Below are 17990 nucleotides of genomic sequence, written 5' to 3' on the forward strand. Positions count from 1 at the left end.
AAGCCATTTTTCCCTAACTGCATTCCTAGTGAGTGATCATCCCTCGCCTACCAGCAGGGAAAACCAACTTAGAAAATAAATATCTGTGGGTGCCAATTTAGCTAATTGCTGGAATTTGAGTTTTACAGGAATCAGAGCAAGAAAAGAAAAGTTAATCCTCTGTTCGGTCTAATGCTGGAGGGATTTGGGGGGGGAGCACAAGAACATTGCGATTTCTTCATTTGATTGTTGTGAGTCACTAGGGCTGTTGAGAATCAGGCGGAACATGTTTGATATTATTATGGTTCAGGGATGAAATTCAGCAGGTTCTGACAGGTTCTGAAGAACCGGTAGCGGAAATTTTGAGCAGTTCGGAGAACCGGCAAATACCACCTCTGTGTTCTGTTTCCCCCTCCCACCACTCCCAACAAAAAGTCAGTCAAAGGCCTTCTCCCAGTTTATTTACATGTGGCTGGATTCCTTCCGGCATAGAGATGTTCTGGACACGTCTCCCCACATGCCTGCCAAAATCCCTGGAGATAACCAGAAAATTATAGATAAAGCACGATTCACTCACGAACGGATTCTTCTATCCATGAAACAGTTTGCCCGCGCAAATTCATTGCTTTGTCCAAGACAAAAAGCCAGGAAGCTCCGCCTCCTGCTTTATATCCCCTGTGGGTGTCGCTCTGTAACTCATCATTCTCTGACCCTGTCCCAACGCCTCCTCTGCTGTGCGCGCCGGTCACGTCTGCGCAGTCTTGCATCAAGCCAAGATTGTTCTTGGGGCGTTGCCAAATCAGAAGTAGGCCCGGGGGAATCAGGCCTTGCCAGCTCCTCCTCCTCCTCCTGGGTCAATGCCAGGGAGGGAGAGGGATCAGGGGAAGCAGGCCTTGCCAGCTCCTCCTCCTCACTCTCTGAATCCTCCTCCTCCAGGAGTCCGAGTCCGGGAACCTGGGTCACAACACTCTGGCTGGTCCCAGAGTAGGGTGAGAATGGAGAGTTTGCAAAATACTTCCCCCAGGAGTGGGGAGGGAATGGGGATTTTGCAGTATCCTTCCCCTGCCACATCCACCAAGCCACGCCCACCAAGCCACACCATGCCCATCAAGCTACACCCACAGAACCGGTAGTAAAAAAAATTGAATTTCACCACTGTTATGGTTGTTCACCCAGTCAGCTAGATGCTTAGACTGGCTTTGCCACTTTTATTCGCCTATTGAGTCCTTTCCAAGGACTTGGGATAGATAGAAGATGCTGTTTGATAATGTTAAAGGTATCCTTTACAGCAGTGTTCTCCAACCTTTTTAGGTTGGTGGACTGGAGCTGGGGGAGTGGGGGAGTGGGGAAAGAGGGGATGGATTTGTGGGAGGGCCAAGCACATGCACTTGTGTGAGCATGTACAGAGAAGAGCAACAAAGATGATTAGGGGAGTGGAGTATATAACATATGAAGAATGGTTGCAGGAACTGGGTATGTCTAGCTTAATAAAAAGAAGGACTGGGGGAGACACGATAGCAGTGTTCCAATATCTCAGGAGTTGCCACAAAGAAGAGGGAGTCAAACTATTCTCCAAAGAACCTGAGGGTAGAACAAGAAGCAATGGGTGGAAACTAATCAAGGAGAGAAGCAACTTAGAACTAAGGAGAAATTTCCTGACAGTTAGAACAATTAATCAGTGGAACAACTTGCCTCCAGAAGTTGTGAATGCTCCAACCAACAATGAAAGTTTTTAAGAAGAGATGGGATAACCATTTGTCTGAAATGGTGTAGGGTTTCCTGCCTAAGCAGGGGGTTGGACTAGAAGACTTCCAAGGCCCCGTATTCTATTCTATTCTATTCTATTCTATTCTATTCTATTCTATTCTATTCTATTCTATTCTATTCCCCCAGCCAGGTGTGTGGATTTAAAGATTTCCTTGGGGGGGTGATCACTCTCGTTGAATGATTGTAAATTGGCAGTATTCAGTCACCTTGAATAGGGAGAAATGGATTAAAAGCTGGTGTTAAAACAGGGCTGGGACTTCAAAGCAAAACATGGGCTTCCACTCTTGTGTATTCAGCTGCTGGTGTGTTGTTGAGAGGATTTTCGAAGAACAGTGCAAAGACTGGCTGACCCCCCCAAGTTATCAACCGATCAGTGACTGCAATCTTTAGTATCGCACACAAACAAATGAGGAGAGCTGATCCTATTCTTTTCAGTGAATAATATTTAAAAGATCCTGCTTTTTGTTTGACAGAAAATTCCCCACAATTCAACTTCCACAGGAAAAGCCAATGGTTTTTCTAGATATTTGTGGTAAAAACGAGCTCTTGCAGCATTCTGTCCTTCAATAACTGTGGCCTAAAGTTGGTTACTTCGCTGTAAAATAATGAAAAGGAAAAAAAAACAGCCATTACCAAAAGGCAAAACTGTCATAAAATATGGTCACGTGATTGCAGTTTGGTGCAAGCAGCCATAGATGTGGTCTGGTTATGGAGCATCTGAACTACGGTCACGTGACTTGGGGGGGGAGCTGTCAGAACTTGAATCCAGGTTGTAAGTATAACACACACACACAGACACAGACACAGACACACACACTCTAACACACACAGAGAGAGATTTGTTGGGACTTTGAATGGTTGCTAAGCAACCTGTCACAAGTCGAGGTCTATCTGTATTGTGTATTCCTGATCAATTCGAGCTCCGTTGAAACTGAGCAGACCTGGATCCTGCTCAATGGTGAAATCCAATTTTTTTTACTACCGGTTCTGTGGGCGTGGCTTGGTGGGTGTGGCAGGGGAAGGATACTGCAAAATCCTCATTCCCACCCCACTCCTGGCGGAAGGATATTGCAAAATCCCCATTCCCACTCTACTCTTGGGGGAAGGATATTGCAAAATCTCCATTCCCATCCCACTCTGGGGCCAGCCAGAGGTGGTATTTGCCGGTTCTCCGAACTACTCAAAATTTCCACTACCGGTTCTCCAGAACCTGTCAGAACCTGCTGGATTTCACCCCTGATCCTGCTTCATATCAACTGAGGGAATAATGTGGAATGTTTTTATTTATTTATTTTTAATTTATTTGTTTGTATCTTCCCTTTATTATTTTTTCAAATAACTCAACATATCCAACACACATATCCAACACACTTTCCTCTCCCGCTTTTTCCCACAACAACCACCCCATGAAGTGTGTTGGCCTGAGAGAGAGAGAATAACAGAGTTGGAAGGGTCCTTGGAGGTCTTCTAGTCCAACCCCCCGCTGAGGCAGGAAACCCTACACCATTTCAAACAAATGGTTGTCCAATCTTTTCTTAAAAACTTCCAGTATTGGGGACCACACACAACTTCTGGAGACAAGTTGTTCCACTGATTAATTATTCTCACCATCCAGAAATTTCTCCTTAGTTCTAGGTTTCTTCTTTCCTTGATCAGTTTCCACCCATTGCTTCTTGTTCTACCCTCAGGTGCTTTGGAGAATAGTTTGACTCCCTCTTCTTTGTGGTAGCCCCTGAGATATTGGAACACGGCTATCATGTCTCCCCTAGTCCTTCTTTTCATTAAACTAGGCATACCGAGTTCCTGCAACCGTTCTTCATATGCTTTAGCCTCCAGTCTCCTAATCACCTTTGTAGCTCTTCTCTGCACTCTTTCTAGAGTCTCCACATCTTTTTCACATCGTGGCGACCAAAACTGGATTCGGTATTCCAAGTGTGGCCTTAGCAGGACATTATAAAGCTTTTTTTTAACTAACATTTCACATGAGTTTGATTCTATCCTTCTGTTAATGCGGCCTAGAACTGTGTTGGCTTTTTTGGCAGCTGCAGCACACTGCTGGCTCCTATTTAGGTGATATTAAAGTGAGTAACAGATCCAAGGTCACCCAGCTGTCTTTCATGGCTAAGGCAGGATTAGAATTCACAGACTCCCGCTTTCTAGCTTGGTGCCTTAACAACTAGACCAGGGGTGTCAAACTCAATTTCATTGAGGGCCGCATCAGGGTTGTGTTTGACCTTGGGGGGCCCGGGGTGAGCATGGCCAGTTTAACGTCGCTCGTGTCGGGGGTGTCTGTGGTGGCCTGACTGTTCTGCCAGCGAAAACGGGCTCCTGAGCTGCGTTTTCGGCTGTGACAGCCTCCTGCAACCCTCTGCCAGAGAAAACGGTATTTGCGAGGCCGCGAGCTCCATTTTCTCTAGCAGAAGCATCGCAGGCCAGTCATTTGCTATTTCCAGGGCTGCCCCGCAGTCCAGATCTAAGTATCCCGGGGGCCAGATGAGTTAGACACCTCTCTACCAAACCAACTCTCAAGTATGCCTCAGAATTCTTTGCCAAGCATTAAAATGAAATATTAATTTTGGTGGAAGAATATCATATGGAAAAAAGTTATTTGATGGTAAAGAAAATGACCTGTTTGATGGATGTTCTCTAAAACGTAATCCTGTTTGTTTGTTTTTTGTGTGTGTGTATTTGGGCTTTTCTTTGCTCCTCAGATTTCTAGCTTTGAAGTTCCGGTCAAGTTCTCAGTCATATCTTACGCCAGCCAGCCCAAGACAATTGTTGACATCGGCGATGCTGCGGCTGAAGATGCTGATATGGTGCTTGATACAATGGAAAATAGTATGAATTACAAAGGTAGGCATTTAGAGCAATTTTGTTCTCCTCCCATCCCATCCCCCACCCCCCAATATCGCTGTATGCCGCCCAGAGTTGTTGTGAGTTGAGTGGCTTTATAAATTTGATGCATACATCTTTTATTTTGATTAAAATATTGACCGATGATTTTATGAGCTATGCTCAGGTCATACCGAAGGCGGCATAGTTCTAAATTTTCTAAACCCAGTATATCAACTCTGGTGGCATAAGGTATTTTGTTGCAAGCAGAGGAGTGGATTTTGCTTCTTGGATGAGAAGCAAAATGTCTCTAAGGAAAAACAAAGGAGTCTATTTGCCTTTTGAAAAACACCTTCAGATGTCCTTGTTATTGTTTAAATTTGTAGGCCATCATGTTCGCATCAACTTTTGAACTGAAGCTGTGATTTTGCCCTACAGTGGCAAGGAGGATAGTGTTACTGTGGCTTATTACGTGTGTTTGTGTTGTGTAAACAAAGAATAAAATGCAAAGCAGCCTTTCAATGTACTACTTTATCTCTCCCGGAATTACAAAAGTGTACATTGCTATGTGATTACATTGTAAATAGAACGAATATTGCATTGTATTCATTAAGGTTGCCTACCAACAGGAATTGTATTTGGGGGGAAAAAAGAAATTAGCATAGGACTAATTCAAGAAGGAAAAAGCTGTTATGTAAATCTTGCTGGAGTCTTGGTTGAAATCCCCAACTGTAGGTATTATTGTTGTTAGTTGCGAAGTCGTGTCTGACCCATCGCAACCCTCCGCACCCTGTTTTGGGCCTAGTAGACCTCCCTGCAGCCTCCTGGGAACGAAAACGGGCTGCGGGGGGCACCCCCCACCCCATTTTGGGCCTAGGTGGCCTCCCTGACGCCTCCTGGAAGGGAAAATGGGGCATGTGGGGACTCCTGGAAGGGGCAGGGTGGGGAGGGGAGGGGCCAGCCAACAATTTAACTATCAGTTCACCCGAACTGGCCTGAACCAGCTGAATCCCACCACTGAATAAGAGGACAGGCAGGCTGCAGCTGCATAACGCACAGAGGAAAAAAAACCCTCAGAATGGAACCCCCCCTACCTGACAGTGGGAGATTTGTACTTTCAGATTTGCCTTAACATAGCCTTAGAACAGGGATAGTCAGCCCTTTTATACCTACCGCCCACTTTTGTATCTCTGTTAGTAGTAAAATTTTCTAACTGCCCACTGATTCCACAGTAATGTGGAATGTATCGTTGTCTGCGCATGCCTCTCGTGCATCGTGGATTGGGTTTGGCCGGGGGGGGGGGTCGCCGGCTACCAGCTCTGCTTGTCTGTTACAGCTGGGTGGTGTGGGGGGAGATGCACAGACTATTCTGGGACGAGGCTCTTTTGTTTGCGGTCGCGCCAACATAGCGCCATTTAGTTTCACTTACGTAACGTGAACTAAACTTATGCGCGGGCGATACAAATAGTATATTTTCAGAAATTTAAATTGTCACGGGGAATTTTATGAAAACCTAATGAAAATGTTTTTAAATAATGCTATGAAAATTTAAAAAAAAATCAATTAAATTAAAAAAAGGAAAGTGCTTCAGTATCGGACAAAACGTCTACCGCCCACCATGAAAGCTGGAACGCCCACTAGTGGGTGGTAGGGACCAGGTTGACTACCACTGCCTTAGAGTAAAGGGGAATTAGCTCATCTGATGGGGCTTCTTCTCTGGTCCATCAGAGAAGGCTGACACAGACACCTTGACAATCAGGCTGACAATCAGCTCCTCAGGTAGCCAGATTGGTTGGTTTGCTGTGAGGATTTTTTGCATTTTAAAAAAATGAGACCGTTGTTTCTTGTTTTTTCTTTCTTTTCTTTTTTATCAGCAGCATTCACCCCACAGCATGTCCTCTGTAGATGCTACCGTACATGCTGGATAAATAAATAAAACAAAACAAAACGTTTTATAAAGTAGATGTTGAACTGGAATCTTACGGCAGCATTCTTTTTCATCCATGTTCAAACACGCAGGGTCTTCCCACTCTTTTCTTCCCATGAGTGAAGAAAACCACAAACTTTTGAGGAATGCTATCTATTTGCAGTTCCCTCTTAGGCCTCTTGCATCGTGCCCTTTATTGTCCTTTTGCATGCCTAATTTAAAAAGTAGTCCTTGACTTACGACCACAATTGAGGCCAAAATTTCTGTTGCGAAGTGAGACACTTGTTAAGTGAGTTTTGCCCCATTTTACGACCTTCCTTGCCGCAGTTGTTAAGTGAATCCCTGCACTTGTTCAATTAGTAACACGTCTCTTAAGCGAGTCTGGCTTCCCCATTGACTGTCAGAAGATCGCCAAAGGGGATCACCCAAAGGGAATATAGAGCCGAGGTCGCGCAGTGCAGCACTGCAGGCTACTTCAGCTGACTGCTAGCTGCAGTTCAGCAGATCTAAACTCACCAGGCTCAAGGTTGACTCAGCCTTCCCTCCTTCTGAGGTGGGTAAAATGAGGACCCAGATTGTTGTGGGCAATATAATAATAACAACAACAATAATAATAATAATATAACAACAACAACAACAACAGACTTGGAAGGGACCCTGGAGGTCTTCTAGTCCAACCCCCTGCCCAGGCAGGAAACCCTACACCATTTCAGACAAATGGTTATCCAACATTTTCTTAAAAATTTCCAGAGTTGGAGCATTTACAACTTCTGCAGGCAAGTTGTTCCACTGATTAATTGTTCTAACTGTCAGGAAATTTCTCCTTAGTTCTAAGTTCTAAGTAATGCTAACTCTGTAAACCGCTTAGAGAGGGCTGTAAAAGCCCTGTGAAGCGGTATATGTCTAAGTTCTATTGCTATCACATGACCCCTGAGACATTGCAACCGTCATAAATACCACTCAGTTGCCAAGCGTCCAAATTTTGATCGCATGACCCTGGGGATGCTGTAATGATTGTGAGTGTGCAAAACCATCATAAGCCACTTCTTTCCAGTCATATTTTAACTTCAATCACTAAACGAATGTTGCACGTCAAGGACCACCTGTATAAGCCTCTCAAGCCTTAGCGAAACTGAGCTTTCAAAAGAAGAATCTCTCAAGACTAATCGAACCCTTTTTGCAGATCATGGCAATGCAACGGGAACCAACATTTACGCGGCCCTTTTTGCGGTTTACGAGATGATGATTAACGAAGAAATTTTTTTAAAAGATCAATGGAGCAAAGTCCGCCATGCTATCATTCTGCTTACAGATGGTAAGGAGAAATGGAGAGATTGAAAATGGGGTTTTGTTTGTGGGGGTGGAGCTCGTTCACTATCTAGCGATGGTTACTGTAGCAATATAGGAAGCTATTTGTAGTTCAGGGTTGAAATGAGGGGTCCTTGGTGCCGTCTGAGCTTGATGTCAACATTTCAGAAAAACCCAACTCCAATTAAAAACTCTGAGACAGGCATTTTCTCAAAGTTCCCATTTATTAGAGTAGCTATACTGGCACATCTGGGAAAACCCGAATCTGAGAGTTCCGGGTTTTCCCTCAGTAAATCAAAGCCCAAATCCAGCACACCTCAGGCCATCACATGGCCCAATCACCATCCGTCTCATCTTGAGACACCACTCCAACCACTCCTTCGCCAGATGCAGGAATGTCATGACCTTGACCGAAAAGAAGAATGCTATTTGGTCTAACTACATTCCCTCTACTAAATCCCCCCTCCTAATTTCTCAAGCGCAAGAAGGTGGCAGCGTGGAAGCTGTTAATACGGCTTCCAAAGCTGACAGGTGTTCCCTCCCCCACCCCCGAAGGATGTTTCATTACCCAAGCTAGGTAATATCATCAGCTCTAGGAGGGAATGGGGTTTGCTCTCACTGTGTTGCTCTTATCACGTGAGCTGTGAAAAAGATAACATTGCCAAGCATCAAAGACATGTTAGAAATCACAAACAGACTATTTATAACCAGATGGCATCAGGGGACCACACAAACCAACTAAGGACCTCTAAAACATCCTAAATAAACCAAAAGACCCAACAGCCCCAGAAGAAAAAAAATAACCCAGGAGTCATCTACAGCAGAGGTTCCCAATGCAAATCCCCACAAACTGGCAACGGTCTGCGGCATGCCAGTAACTGGGCTGCACAAACAAGTGAAGCCCCATCAGTGGGAGGCAGGCAGCATGCGAAACCATGCCTGCTCTGGTCACAGAAAAATCTCTCTCCATGGAACCCGTCCCTGGGGCCCAAAAGATTGGGAGCCACTGATCTACAGTATACAGTAGTAGCCAAAATTGTGGAAACTTTTTGGAAAAAGTGTATTTTCTAAAACTAGCTAGTAACACCACTTTTTTGGGGGGAGTAGTACCATAAAATTATATATCATTGGAAAGATAATTGAATCGAGAATGTAATGCAATAACTTCTATGAAGGATTTGATCTTAGAATAGCAGTTACAGTATAAAGAAGGAAAGTGAAACACGTAGAAAAAACGAGAGATACAAAATTTATCACCATAAAAAAATGAGATATACAAAAATGATCCCCATGTCAGTTAATACTTAGTTGTGTAAACCTTTAGCATGAATTACAGCCTTATCACATCTTCCCATGGAGTGAACCAAGTCTTTTAGTTCTGCAGCTGTTGTAATGTGAAACCAAGATTGAATGATTGCTTCTATTAACTGGGTTTTATTGCTGGGTCGCTTCTGACTAACAAGTTTCTTTAGTCGGCTCCATAGATTTTCAATTGGGTTAAAGTCTGGGCTATTTTCCAGGCCACTCCAGCAGTGGAATATGATTATCTTGAAATTCCCCCCCAAAAAAGTGGTGTTATTAGCCATCAAACCTAAAAAATACACTTTTCCCAAAAGGTTTCCACAATTTTGGCCACTACTGCAAAGATTGCAACAACCACTACATAGGACAAACAGGCAGGAGACTAGCAGAGTGCATCTATGAACACCAACTAGCAATCAGAAGATATGTTGATAAATTCTTTAATTGCACAACACTCACACAGAATTAACCATAGTTTCCACTGTGAGCATCCCAGACTAAGCCAAGTCCAAAAACGCTAGAGAATTTCTGGAAGCCTGACATTCAGACCAAATCGGCCACCAAGAGGCCCATAGACATAAACATCTATATACCATTCAAAAGAGAACAATCAACAAGCCACAAACGGAACCAAAGAACTAGGACATCTCCTCAACTAGCAATCAACACCCAGGAATTGGCTGAGGTGGAGAGCTCATTTTTCTGATTCTCTTCTCCATTTCTCCAAGGGTTTGGGGGAGGTGGGGTGGAGAAAGTCCTAATCCCAGTGGTGGGATTCAAATAATTTAACAACCGATTCTCTGCCCTAATGATTTCTTCCAACAACCAGTTCACCAAACTGCTCAGAAAGTTAACAACCGGTTCTTCCGAAGTGGTGCGAACTGGCTGAATCCCACCACTGCCTAATCCTCATAATTTCAGAATAAATCTTATAGTACAGTATACAACCGATCCCTCCCAGAAGGGTTTGCTTCCTGTGGTTTCAGAAATTGCTGCCCAGTTTTAAGCATGTGTGTACTTTAACATGACAAAAGTCGGAATGTCTATGGCAGTGGTGAAATCCAATTTTTTTTACTACCGGTTGTGTGGGCGTGGCTTGGTGGGCATGGCAGGGGAAGGATACTACAAAATCCCCATTCCCTCCCCACTCCAGGGGAAGGATACTGCAAAATCTTCATTCCCATCCCACTCTGGGGCCAGCCAGAGGTGGCATTTGCTGATTCTCCGAACTAGTCAAAATTTCCACTACCGGTTCTCCAGAACCTATTAGAACCTGCTGGATTTCGTCCCTGGTCTATGGAGATGCTCAATCATCCAGGTCATGGCTATGCCCAAGCTGCTTTTCCAAAAGGCAACTGGATTTTCTTGGGTTTTTTTTTTCCCTTTGAAAATGATTCGCTTCTTATCCAAGAAGCTTCTTCAGTTCTAACTGAAAAAGAACTGAAGACATTTCTTGGAAGAGAAGTGAAATGTTTTCTAAGAAGCAAACCAAGGAAATCCAATTGTCTTATGGAAAAACACTTTGGGGACAGGAGCAGGAAGTTACATCAGCTGTACCATTTTTTATTTTTTTATTTTTATTTTGGAATGCAGTTCTGGAGCACAGAAAGTTCTACCATCTTTGTTCTAAGATGAGCTGTTGGACCATCCCTCTCTTAGTCCCTTCTTTTGACCATCTATGATGGAAACACCTTCTGCTTGTGGCCTTCAAAATCCTCCACTAGATGGAGATTTAGTCTGAAATCTAGTGTTTCAAAGCGAGGCTCCAGCCTATCAATCAAAGCGATTTTTTAAAATTCTCTCTTGTTTTTAGTCCAGTCACAGGTCTACTTGGTCATGGACTGCCCAGGAAACCATGCTAGGCCTTCATTTTTCTTAGCTTGCCTATTTCTGTTTTTCATTTAAGAACACAACACCAATTCAATATGATCATCCTTGAGTTTTCCACAGTTTATTCCTCTTGGCTTACTTGTTTTGCCATAAGCACATGTGTTTGGAATTACTCTCTGATTTTATCCTCTAATTTTTTCTTTTCTTTTTGTCTTCAGGAAAATCCAATCTTGGAGGTTCTCCCAAAAGGGTGGTGGACCAAATAGAAGGTCTGCTGAATGTGAGAGAAAACCGAAAAGATTATCTTGGTGAGTCAAGAAAATCATGCTTGATTTTTCCCCCCCAAAAGAATGAATTGTGTTATATTGGGATAGCAACCCTTCCATCAAGAATCTTGTTTTTCTACAGCAGGCTGAATGTCTGTATAACTACTGCTCAGTTGAACTGGTAATCCTCGACGTATAACCTTAATGGAGCCTGTCCATTATGGACGTATGCCATGATGATCCTAACTTGAGTTGATCACATGACTGACTCAATTTTATGACCTTTTTTGCACTGGTTATAAAGCAAATGCCTGCGATGCCCCACTCACTCACACACACATGTAGGTGTGTTTTACAGCAGGGGTCTCCAACCTTGGTCCCTTTAAGACTTGTGGACTTCAACTCCCAGAGTTCCTCAGCCAGCTTTACTGGCTGCGGGACTCTGGGAGTTGAAGTCCACAAGTCTTAAAGGGACCAAGATTGGAGACCCCTGTTTTACAGAGTTTATTAATGTTCCCCAGCAATTCCCTTCACCCAGCCTCAGGACTGCCCCAAATAAAGCCACCCACAAGCAGACCAAAGTTAGTCCACAATGCGATTGCCAGTAGTCCATAAAAGGTTGCTCCAACAAGTAAGTCCACCAAACAAACTTAAAGCCAGCAGGCAAAACTGAAAGTACAACCACGAGAGTTCACTTGGCAAGAGAAGTTCAGAGTCTCCAAGGCACAAAGTCAAACAGAAAGCACGAATAAATACACAGCCACAAAACAAACACGTTGTTCCCAGCAATGCTTCCCTTTGCCTGCCATGATAAATAGCTTTCCGGTGCAGTCCATCAAGACGGGAGACGCCTTCTGCCGAATAATCTGGCAGATCTCCTTTGCTCTTGTCTTTTCTCTGCCCTGCGTGCTCTCGGATCCAATATGGAAGACAGCTCCTCCTCTTCAGTGACCTGCAAACTGTCCCCAGCCAAAGCCCCCTGTAAATCCCTTTCGGCCAGCAATTCAGAGTCATTAATTAACCCAGTTCCTGACATGCCAGGAATGAGCTCATTCTCCCTCGAGCCGGCCTCTGAGGAAGTGTCAGTCGTCCAAGGGAGGGATCACAATGCCATGGTCATTAGGCCAAAGCTGTGGTCCTTAAGTGAGGTAGTGGTTCACTATGGGTGCAGTTTTGCTCAAAACTAAAAGTAAGCACCAGTCAAAATTGTCATAAAATGTGATTACGTGGCTGCGGGACTTTGCAAAGGGCTGTATATGTGACCATATTGCCCAGTGCCTGAAGTTTCATCACACAACTGTGTGACTGTCAGAACTTTGAATCTGGGTCACAAGCCCCCCCTTTTTGGCTCAGTTATAGCTTTGGTCATAAGTAGAGGAATACCTGTATAGCTTAGTTGCTGGGGCCTAGAGTTCGCAACGCAAAGAAAAACAAATGTTCTTGTAGCCTTTATAAAGCTACCAGAGTTAATTTTCTCTGATTGTTATGAGGGGATCCTCAATAAATCATTTTTTCCTCCTCTTGAAATGCTTTTCTTCCCAGGTTACCTCTCATATCTGACTTCATTGCTTCTCTAAGATTGCTACTTCTAGATAAATCAAACATCAATTCTTCACCCTGACCGCACTCTAACAAAATCCAAGTGTTATCATGAGAAGCTGAGATCAGCCTTCACTGTAAAGCACCACTTTCTACTTTCTGGGGAAAACCTTTACTTTCATTTTCACTTTCACTTTCCACTGTCGGAAGGCTGTAGCTCAGGGAGTAAGTAACCTGTGGTAAATGCTCTTTAAGACAGGGGTCTCCAACGTTGGCAACTTTAAGCCTTGGAGGACTTCAACTCCCAGAATTCCCCAGCCAGCAAAGCTGGCTGGGGCATTCTGGGAGTTGAAGTCCTCCAAGGCTTAAAGTTACCAAGGTTGGAGACTCCTGCTCTAAGAAATGTGAAGATTTTATTTATTTATTGTCAGGGAATTGCACAGCAGGTATCCGAATGAAGTCACAGACGTAGACACAAACATTTTAAAAAATAAATAAATACATTTAACATCTATATGTATATCAGTCAAGATAGTCAGGCAAACAGGAGCATCATAGAACATACAGGGCACACAGAAGAAAAAGGCGGTGGGGGGGAAGGGAACCTTCCCCCTTTACACCCAGTAACCAATCATAACCTAGGTTGCCTCATGCAAGAGCTGGCATTCTCCAACCAATCAACTATCACCGTTTGTTGTGGCTCATTATCCATTTTACTGTTCCAGCTATTAAATTAAATATCTTAGTATTTATTCATTCATTCATTATTTATTTATCCAGCTATTAATTTAAATATCTTAATATTCATTCATTCATTCATTTAGTCCAACTATTAATTTAAATATCTTAATATTCATTCATTCATTCATTCATTTATAAATTAGTATAACTTAATATTCATTCATTCATTCATTCATTCATTTATAAATTTGTATATCTTAAAATTCATTCATTCATTCATTTATAAATTTGTTAGCCAATCCTTGTCTTAACATCCAAGAGACATGTTGCCAGTTAGAGCCAATAGGGAAGTAAGTAATTTAGCAGCTCATCTATGACTAACACACTACACTAGAAGAAACAACTCAAGATTAAAGAGGCCGCCCAAAATAGAGCAATTGGGGAAAAAAGCTGCTGCTGCTGGAAAACAGCAGGAGCAATTGTTAAAAAGCCAGGCAAGTCATTCATGCAGCAATAATTGAAAACAGAAAATGCAATCACTCCTGCATCTCTCCAGGAAAAGTAATTTCAGTTAAGGTATTTTCCTGAGCAACCCACAGAGGAAAGTAACACAATTTTAAGTCACTGCAAATGTTCTCAGAGATCTTAGAATATAGTATAAAACCCCCTGCTGGATTCACCTCAGGTTTGCTGGAAATCTGTCTGCTTTAGTTTCCCTCAAAATGAATTCTAAAGAGTCAAGCTCTTATTTTTCTTATTTCATATGGCTTTCAGTGCATCCAGCCCAGGGGTGAAATTCAGCAGGTTCTGACAGGTTCTGGAGAACCGGTAGTGGAAATTTTGAGTAGTTCAGAGAACCGGCAAATACCACCTCTGGCTGGCCCCAGAGTGGGGTGGGAATGGAGATTTTGCAGTATCCTTCCCCTGGAGTGGGGAGGGAATGGAGATTTTGCAGTATCCTTCCCCTGGAGTGGGGAGGGAATGGAGATTTTGCAGTATCCTTCCCCTGGAGTGGGGTGGGAATGGAGATTTTGCAGTATCCTTCCCCTGGAGTGGGGAGGGAATGGAGATTTTGTAGTATCCTTCCCCTGGAGTGGGGTGGGAATGGAGATTTTGCAGTGTCCTTCCCCTGCCATGCCCACCAAGCCACGCCCACAGAACCGGCAGTAAAAAAAATTGAATTTCACCACTGATCCAGCCCATTCGTCCTTGCTACTTAACTGGCTTGATAAATCTGAACAAATCCCTTGATTCAGGGACTGTCCTGTAATAATAATAATAATAATAATAATAATAATAATAATAATAATAATAATAATAACAACAACAACAACAACAACAACAACAACAACAACAGAGTTGGAAGGGACCTTGGAGGTCTTCTAGTCCAATCTCCTGCCCAGGCAGGAAACCCTACACTGTCTTCTCTTCCAGAATATTCCATGTTAACATATGTCCTTTCGAAGGGCCCTTGGTTGTTTTCTTGCGGGCATTTCATTACCCAACTAGGTAACATCATCGGTGCATGTCCTGTTGTTGTTGTTTCATTCAGATATCTATGTTTTTGGCATTGGGAACCTCGATGTTGACTTGAGTGCCATGAATGAGATTGCATCAAAGAAGCCAGGGGAAAGGCACGTCTTTGTGATGGAAAATCCACAGGAACTCAAGAATGCTTTTGAAGATCTGTTGGGTGTGTAGGATCTATCTTGTTTACCAGCGACAGGCGTGCAAGGGGAAAGGGGCAAAGGGTTGGTGCATCTACCCAATGTTCAGTCTTATGCTTGTGGGAATATATACATGCTGCCCATCTCACCCAGAGGCAACTCCAGGCGGCTTACAGTAAACTTTGCTGTAAGCAAACTAAAAACAACAAGATCAAATATTACAATATTAAGGTAATAAATATTAATATTAAAATTCAGTTTCGTTTTAACTTCGGTCGCTAAATGTATAGTTATGAGGACTGAAGAGCCACATTGGTGCAGTAGTTAGAATGCAGTATTGCAGGCTGACTATGCCCGGTGCCAGCAGTTCGAATGTCACCAGGCTCAAGGTTGACTCAGCCTTACATCCTTCTGAGGTCGGTAAAATGAGGACCCAGATTGTTGGGGGCAATGTGCTAATTCTGTAAACCGCTTAGAGAGGGCTATAAAGCATTACGAAGTGATATATAAGTCTAAGTGCTATCGTTACGTGTAGATAGTTCCAGCCTGTATGTGAACAGTCCTTCCTGTATAACTTCTCCCTTGTTTTATGTTTCTATTTGTTCCGTTGTAGACGATTCAGTGTTTTCGTATTTTGAATCATTTTTATTTATGCAAAGCAGGTAATAAGATCCAGAACAAAATAGAAATGAAACCAGCTTTTCGCAGTGTTGGAAATGCATTGTGTAAATGTGAAAGAAGAGAGGCAGCTTGGTGCACTGGTTAAGGCACCAGGTTAGAAGCTTGGGGACTCTGAGTTTTAATTTCATCTTGGGCACGAAACCAGCTGGGTGAGCTTAGGTCAGTCACTTTCTCTCAGCCCCGTGATGCTGTCAGTGGCAAATCACTTCCGAAAAACCTTGCCAACGAATCTGCAAAGACTAGTCCAGGTAGTTGCAGGAATTGACACTTTTTTAAAAATTTGAATTTATATCTGAAGGAGGGCTTCCACTTTCCTGCACCTCCACCCTCTTCTCTTCCTGTGAAGTCAAGGTCCCCTTGCTGACCACAAGGGGAATTTGCACAGAGCGGACAGGCTGAGTTTCCTCTTCAGGGGCGCCCTCTGGTGTCTGCAAGGAGGACTGCATAGAGGGCATCTCCACAGCCTGAGGTGGAAGGTTGTCTCCTGGAAGAATGGAGGTGGTTTCTTCTCCTGGAGAGGTGGCAGCTGGGAAGTCAGGCTGAGGCACCTGCTCAAAACATTTGTCCTCTTCGGGTTGGTTCTGGACAAGCCGTTCTGGGTCCAGCTTCTTTTTGCCGGCCAAGGCATCGCGGGGCTCTGCTGAGACTTGCTCGGGCTCCTCACAGTATGGCTGGGTAGCTTCCAGCATGTCATCTTCCTGGTCAGAACTGTTGTCTTTCAAAGGTGAGCTGGTCACTAGGACGACAACGAGTAGAGACATACCATCTTCATTTGCTCTTAAGACTAAGCAGGCCTTCCCTGCCTAACGTCCTTCCAGATATTCTGGCTACAATTGCCTTGATCTCCGACATAATGGAATCTGGAATTTCCATTTTTTTAAAATTTGAATTTATATCCTGCCCTTCTCCGAAGACTCAGGGCGGCTTACACTGTGTTAAGCAATAATCTTCATCCAGTTGTATATTTATATACAAAGTCAACTTTTATTGCCCCCAACAATCTGGGTCCTCATTTTACCTACCTTATAAAGGACGGAAGGCTGAGTCAACCTTGGGCCTGGTGGGGCTTGGACCTGCAGTAATTGCAAGCAGCTGTGTTAATAACAGACAGACTTAGTCTGCTGAGCCACCAGAGGCCCTGATGTCAGGACACTGACTCAAAGGCATGGATGCACACAAGTACACCCCCCCCCAAAGTATTGACATAAAAAGGGGTTGATTTTTACCACATGCAAAACTAATCTCAGAACCTCGTTTCTGGTAACATGAGAAATTTTGCCAATAAACAAAGCCAGCGGGAGCCTTTGGACAGAAGGCACATCGGGTTGGTTCTGCTGAAAGAGTGATAGACCGTGAAATTTTCTATGTAGAAAATCCCAAAGGTGCTTTTTCAAAAGCCGACTGGGCTTTCTTGTTTTTCCTTGAAGATGTTTCGCTTCTCATCCAAGAAGCTTCTTCAGTTCTGACTGAATGGTGGAGGAGGGAAGGGTTGATATTCCTTGCAGTCAGTATAAAACCTTCCATCCTCCATTATTAGTCAGAACTGAAGAAGCTTCTTAGATGAGAAGTGAAACATCTCCAAGGAAAAATCAAGTCCAATTGTCTTTTGAAAAAGCACCTTTGGGACAACCATGACCTGGATCTCCATAGACATTTGTGTAGAAAGAACACACAAATAAGGGTGGCAAATGGCAAGATTGATGATAATCAGTTTTCTCCCAGATTCATTAACTTTCTAACCATCTTAGATCCTAGAGATTTGGAGGCCATTTGTGGTTTGGCAAACTACTCGGATAGTGCAAGGTGGGATCAGAAGAACCCTTGGCATGTGCGTCTCCAAAACACAGTGAGTACAGACTGTCCTTCTCCGCCACGGCCGCCCAAGTCATTCCGATCGCTTTCCTCTTCCCAGATTTCTGTAGGGGCTTACAGGAATGCGGCCCCACCGGCAATTAACTTGTTTTAACCCCGATATTTGGTTCTGTTGATGGGATGGGAATCTGGACAGCCCCTCAGTCAAGGAAAGATGACCTAGAAGAGGGGTGCAAAGCTCAAGGCCCACAGGCCGGATCCAGCTCAGGGGGTGGTGCTTAGATCTGGCCTGCGGGCCCACTCTGGAAATAGTGAAGGACTGGCCCGCGGTGCCTCTGCCAGTGAAAACGGAGCTTGAGAGGACTGCGCACGGCCCGCCAGGGCTCCATTTTGGGCTGC

General features: G+C 43.9%; 1 protein-coding gene across 1 annotated transcript in view; it reads left to right on the forward strand.

Annotated features, from left to right (window-relative positions):
* Nucleotides 1–17990, forward strand: part of LOC131190378 (uncharacterized) — a 147154-nt gene that overhangs the window by 23870 nt on the left and 105294 nt on the right. The window contains exons 7-11 of the mRNA XM_058167698.1: nt 4458–4599; nt 7689–7820; nt 11164–11253; nt 14984–15124; nt 17528–17625. Coding sequence (XP_058023681.1) covers nt 4458–4599; nt 7689–7820; nt 11164–11253; nt 14984–15124; nt 17528–17625 — 603 coding nt within the window. The remainder of the gene's footprint in view (nt 1–4457; nt 4600–7688; nt 7821–11163; nt 11254–14983; nt 15125–17527; nt 17626–17990) is intronic.

The sequence above is a fragment of the Ahaetulla prasina genome, chromosome 2 (genome assembly GCF_028640845.1).
Source record: "Ahaetulla prasina isolate Xishuangbanna chromosome 2, ASM2864084v1, whole genome shotgun sequence".
In the NCBI taxonomy this organism is placed as follows: domain Eukaryota; kingdom Metazoa; phylum Chordata; class Lepidosauria; order Squamata; family Colubridae; genus Ahaetulla; species Ahaetulla prasina.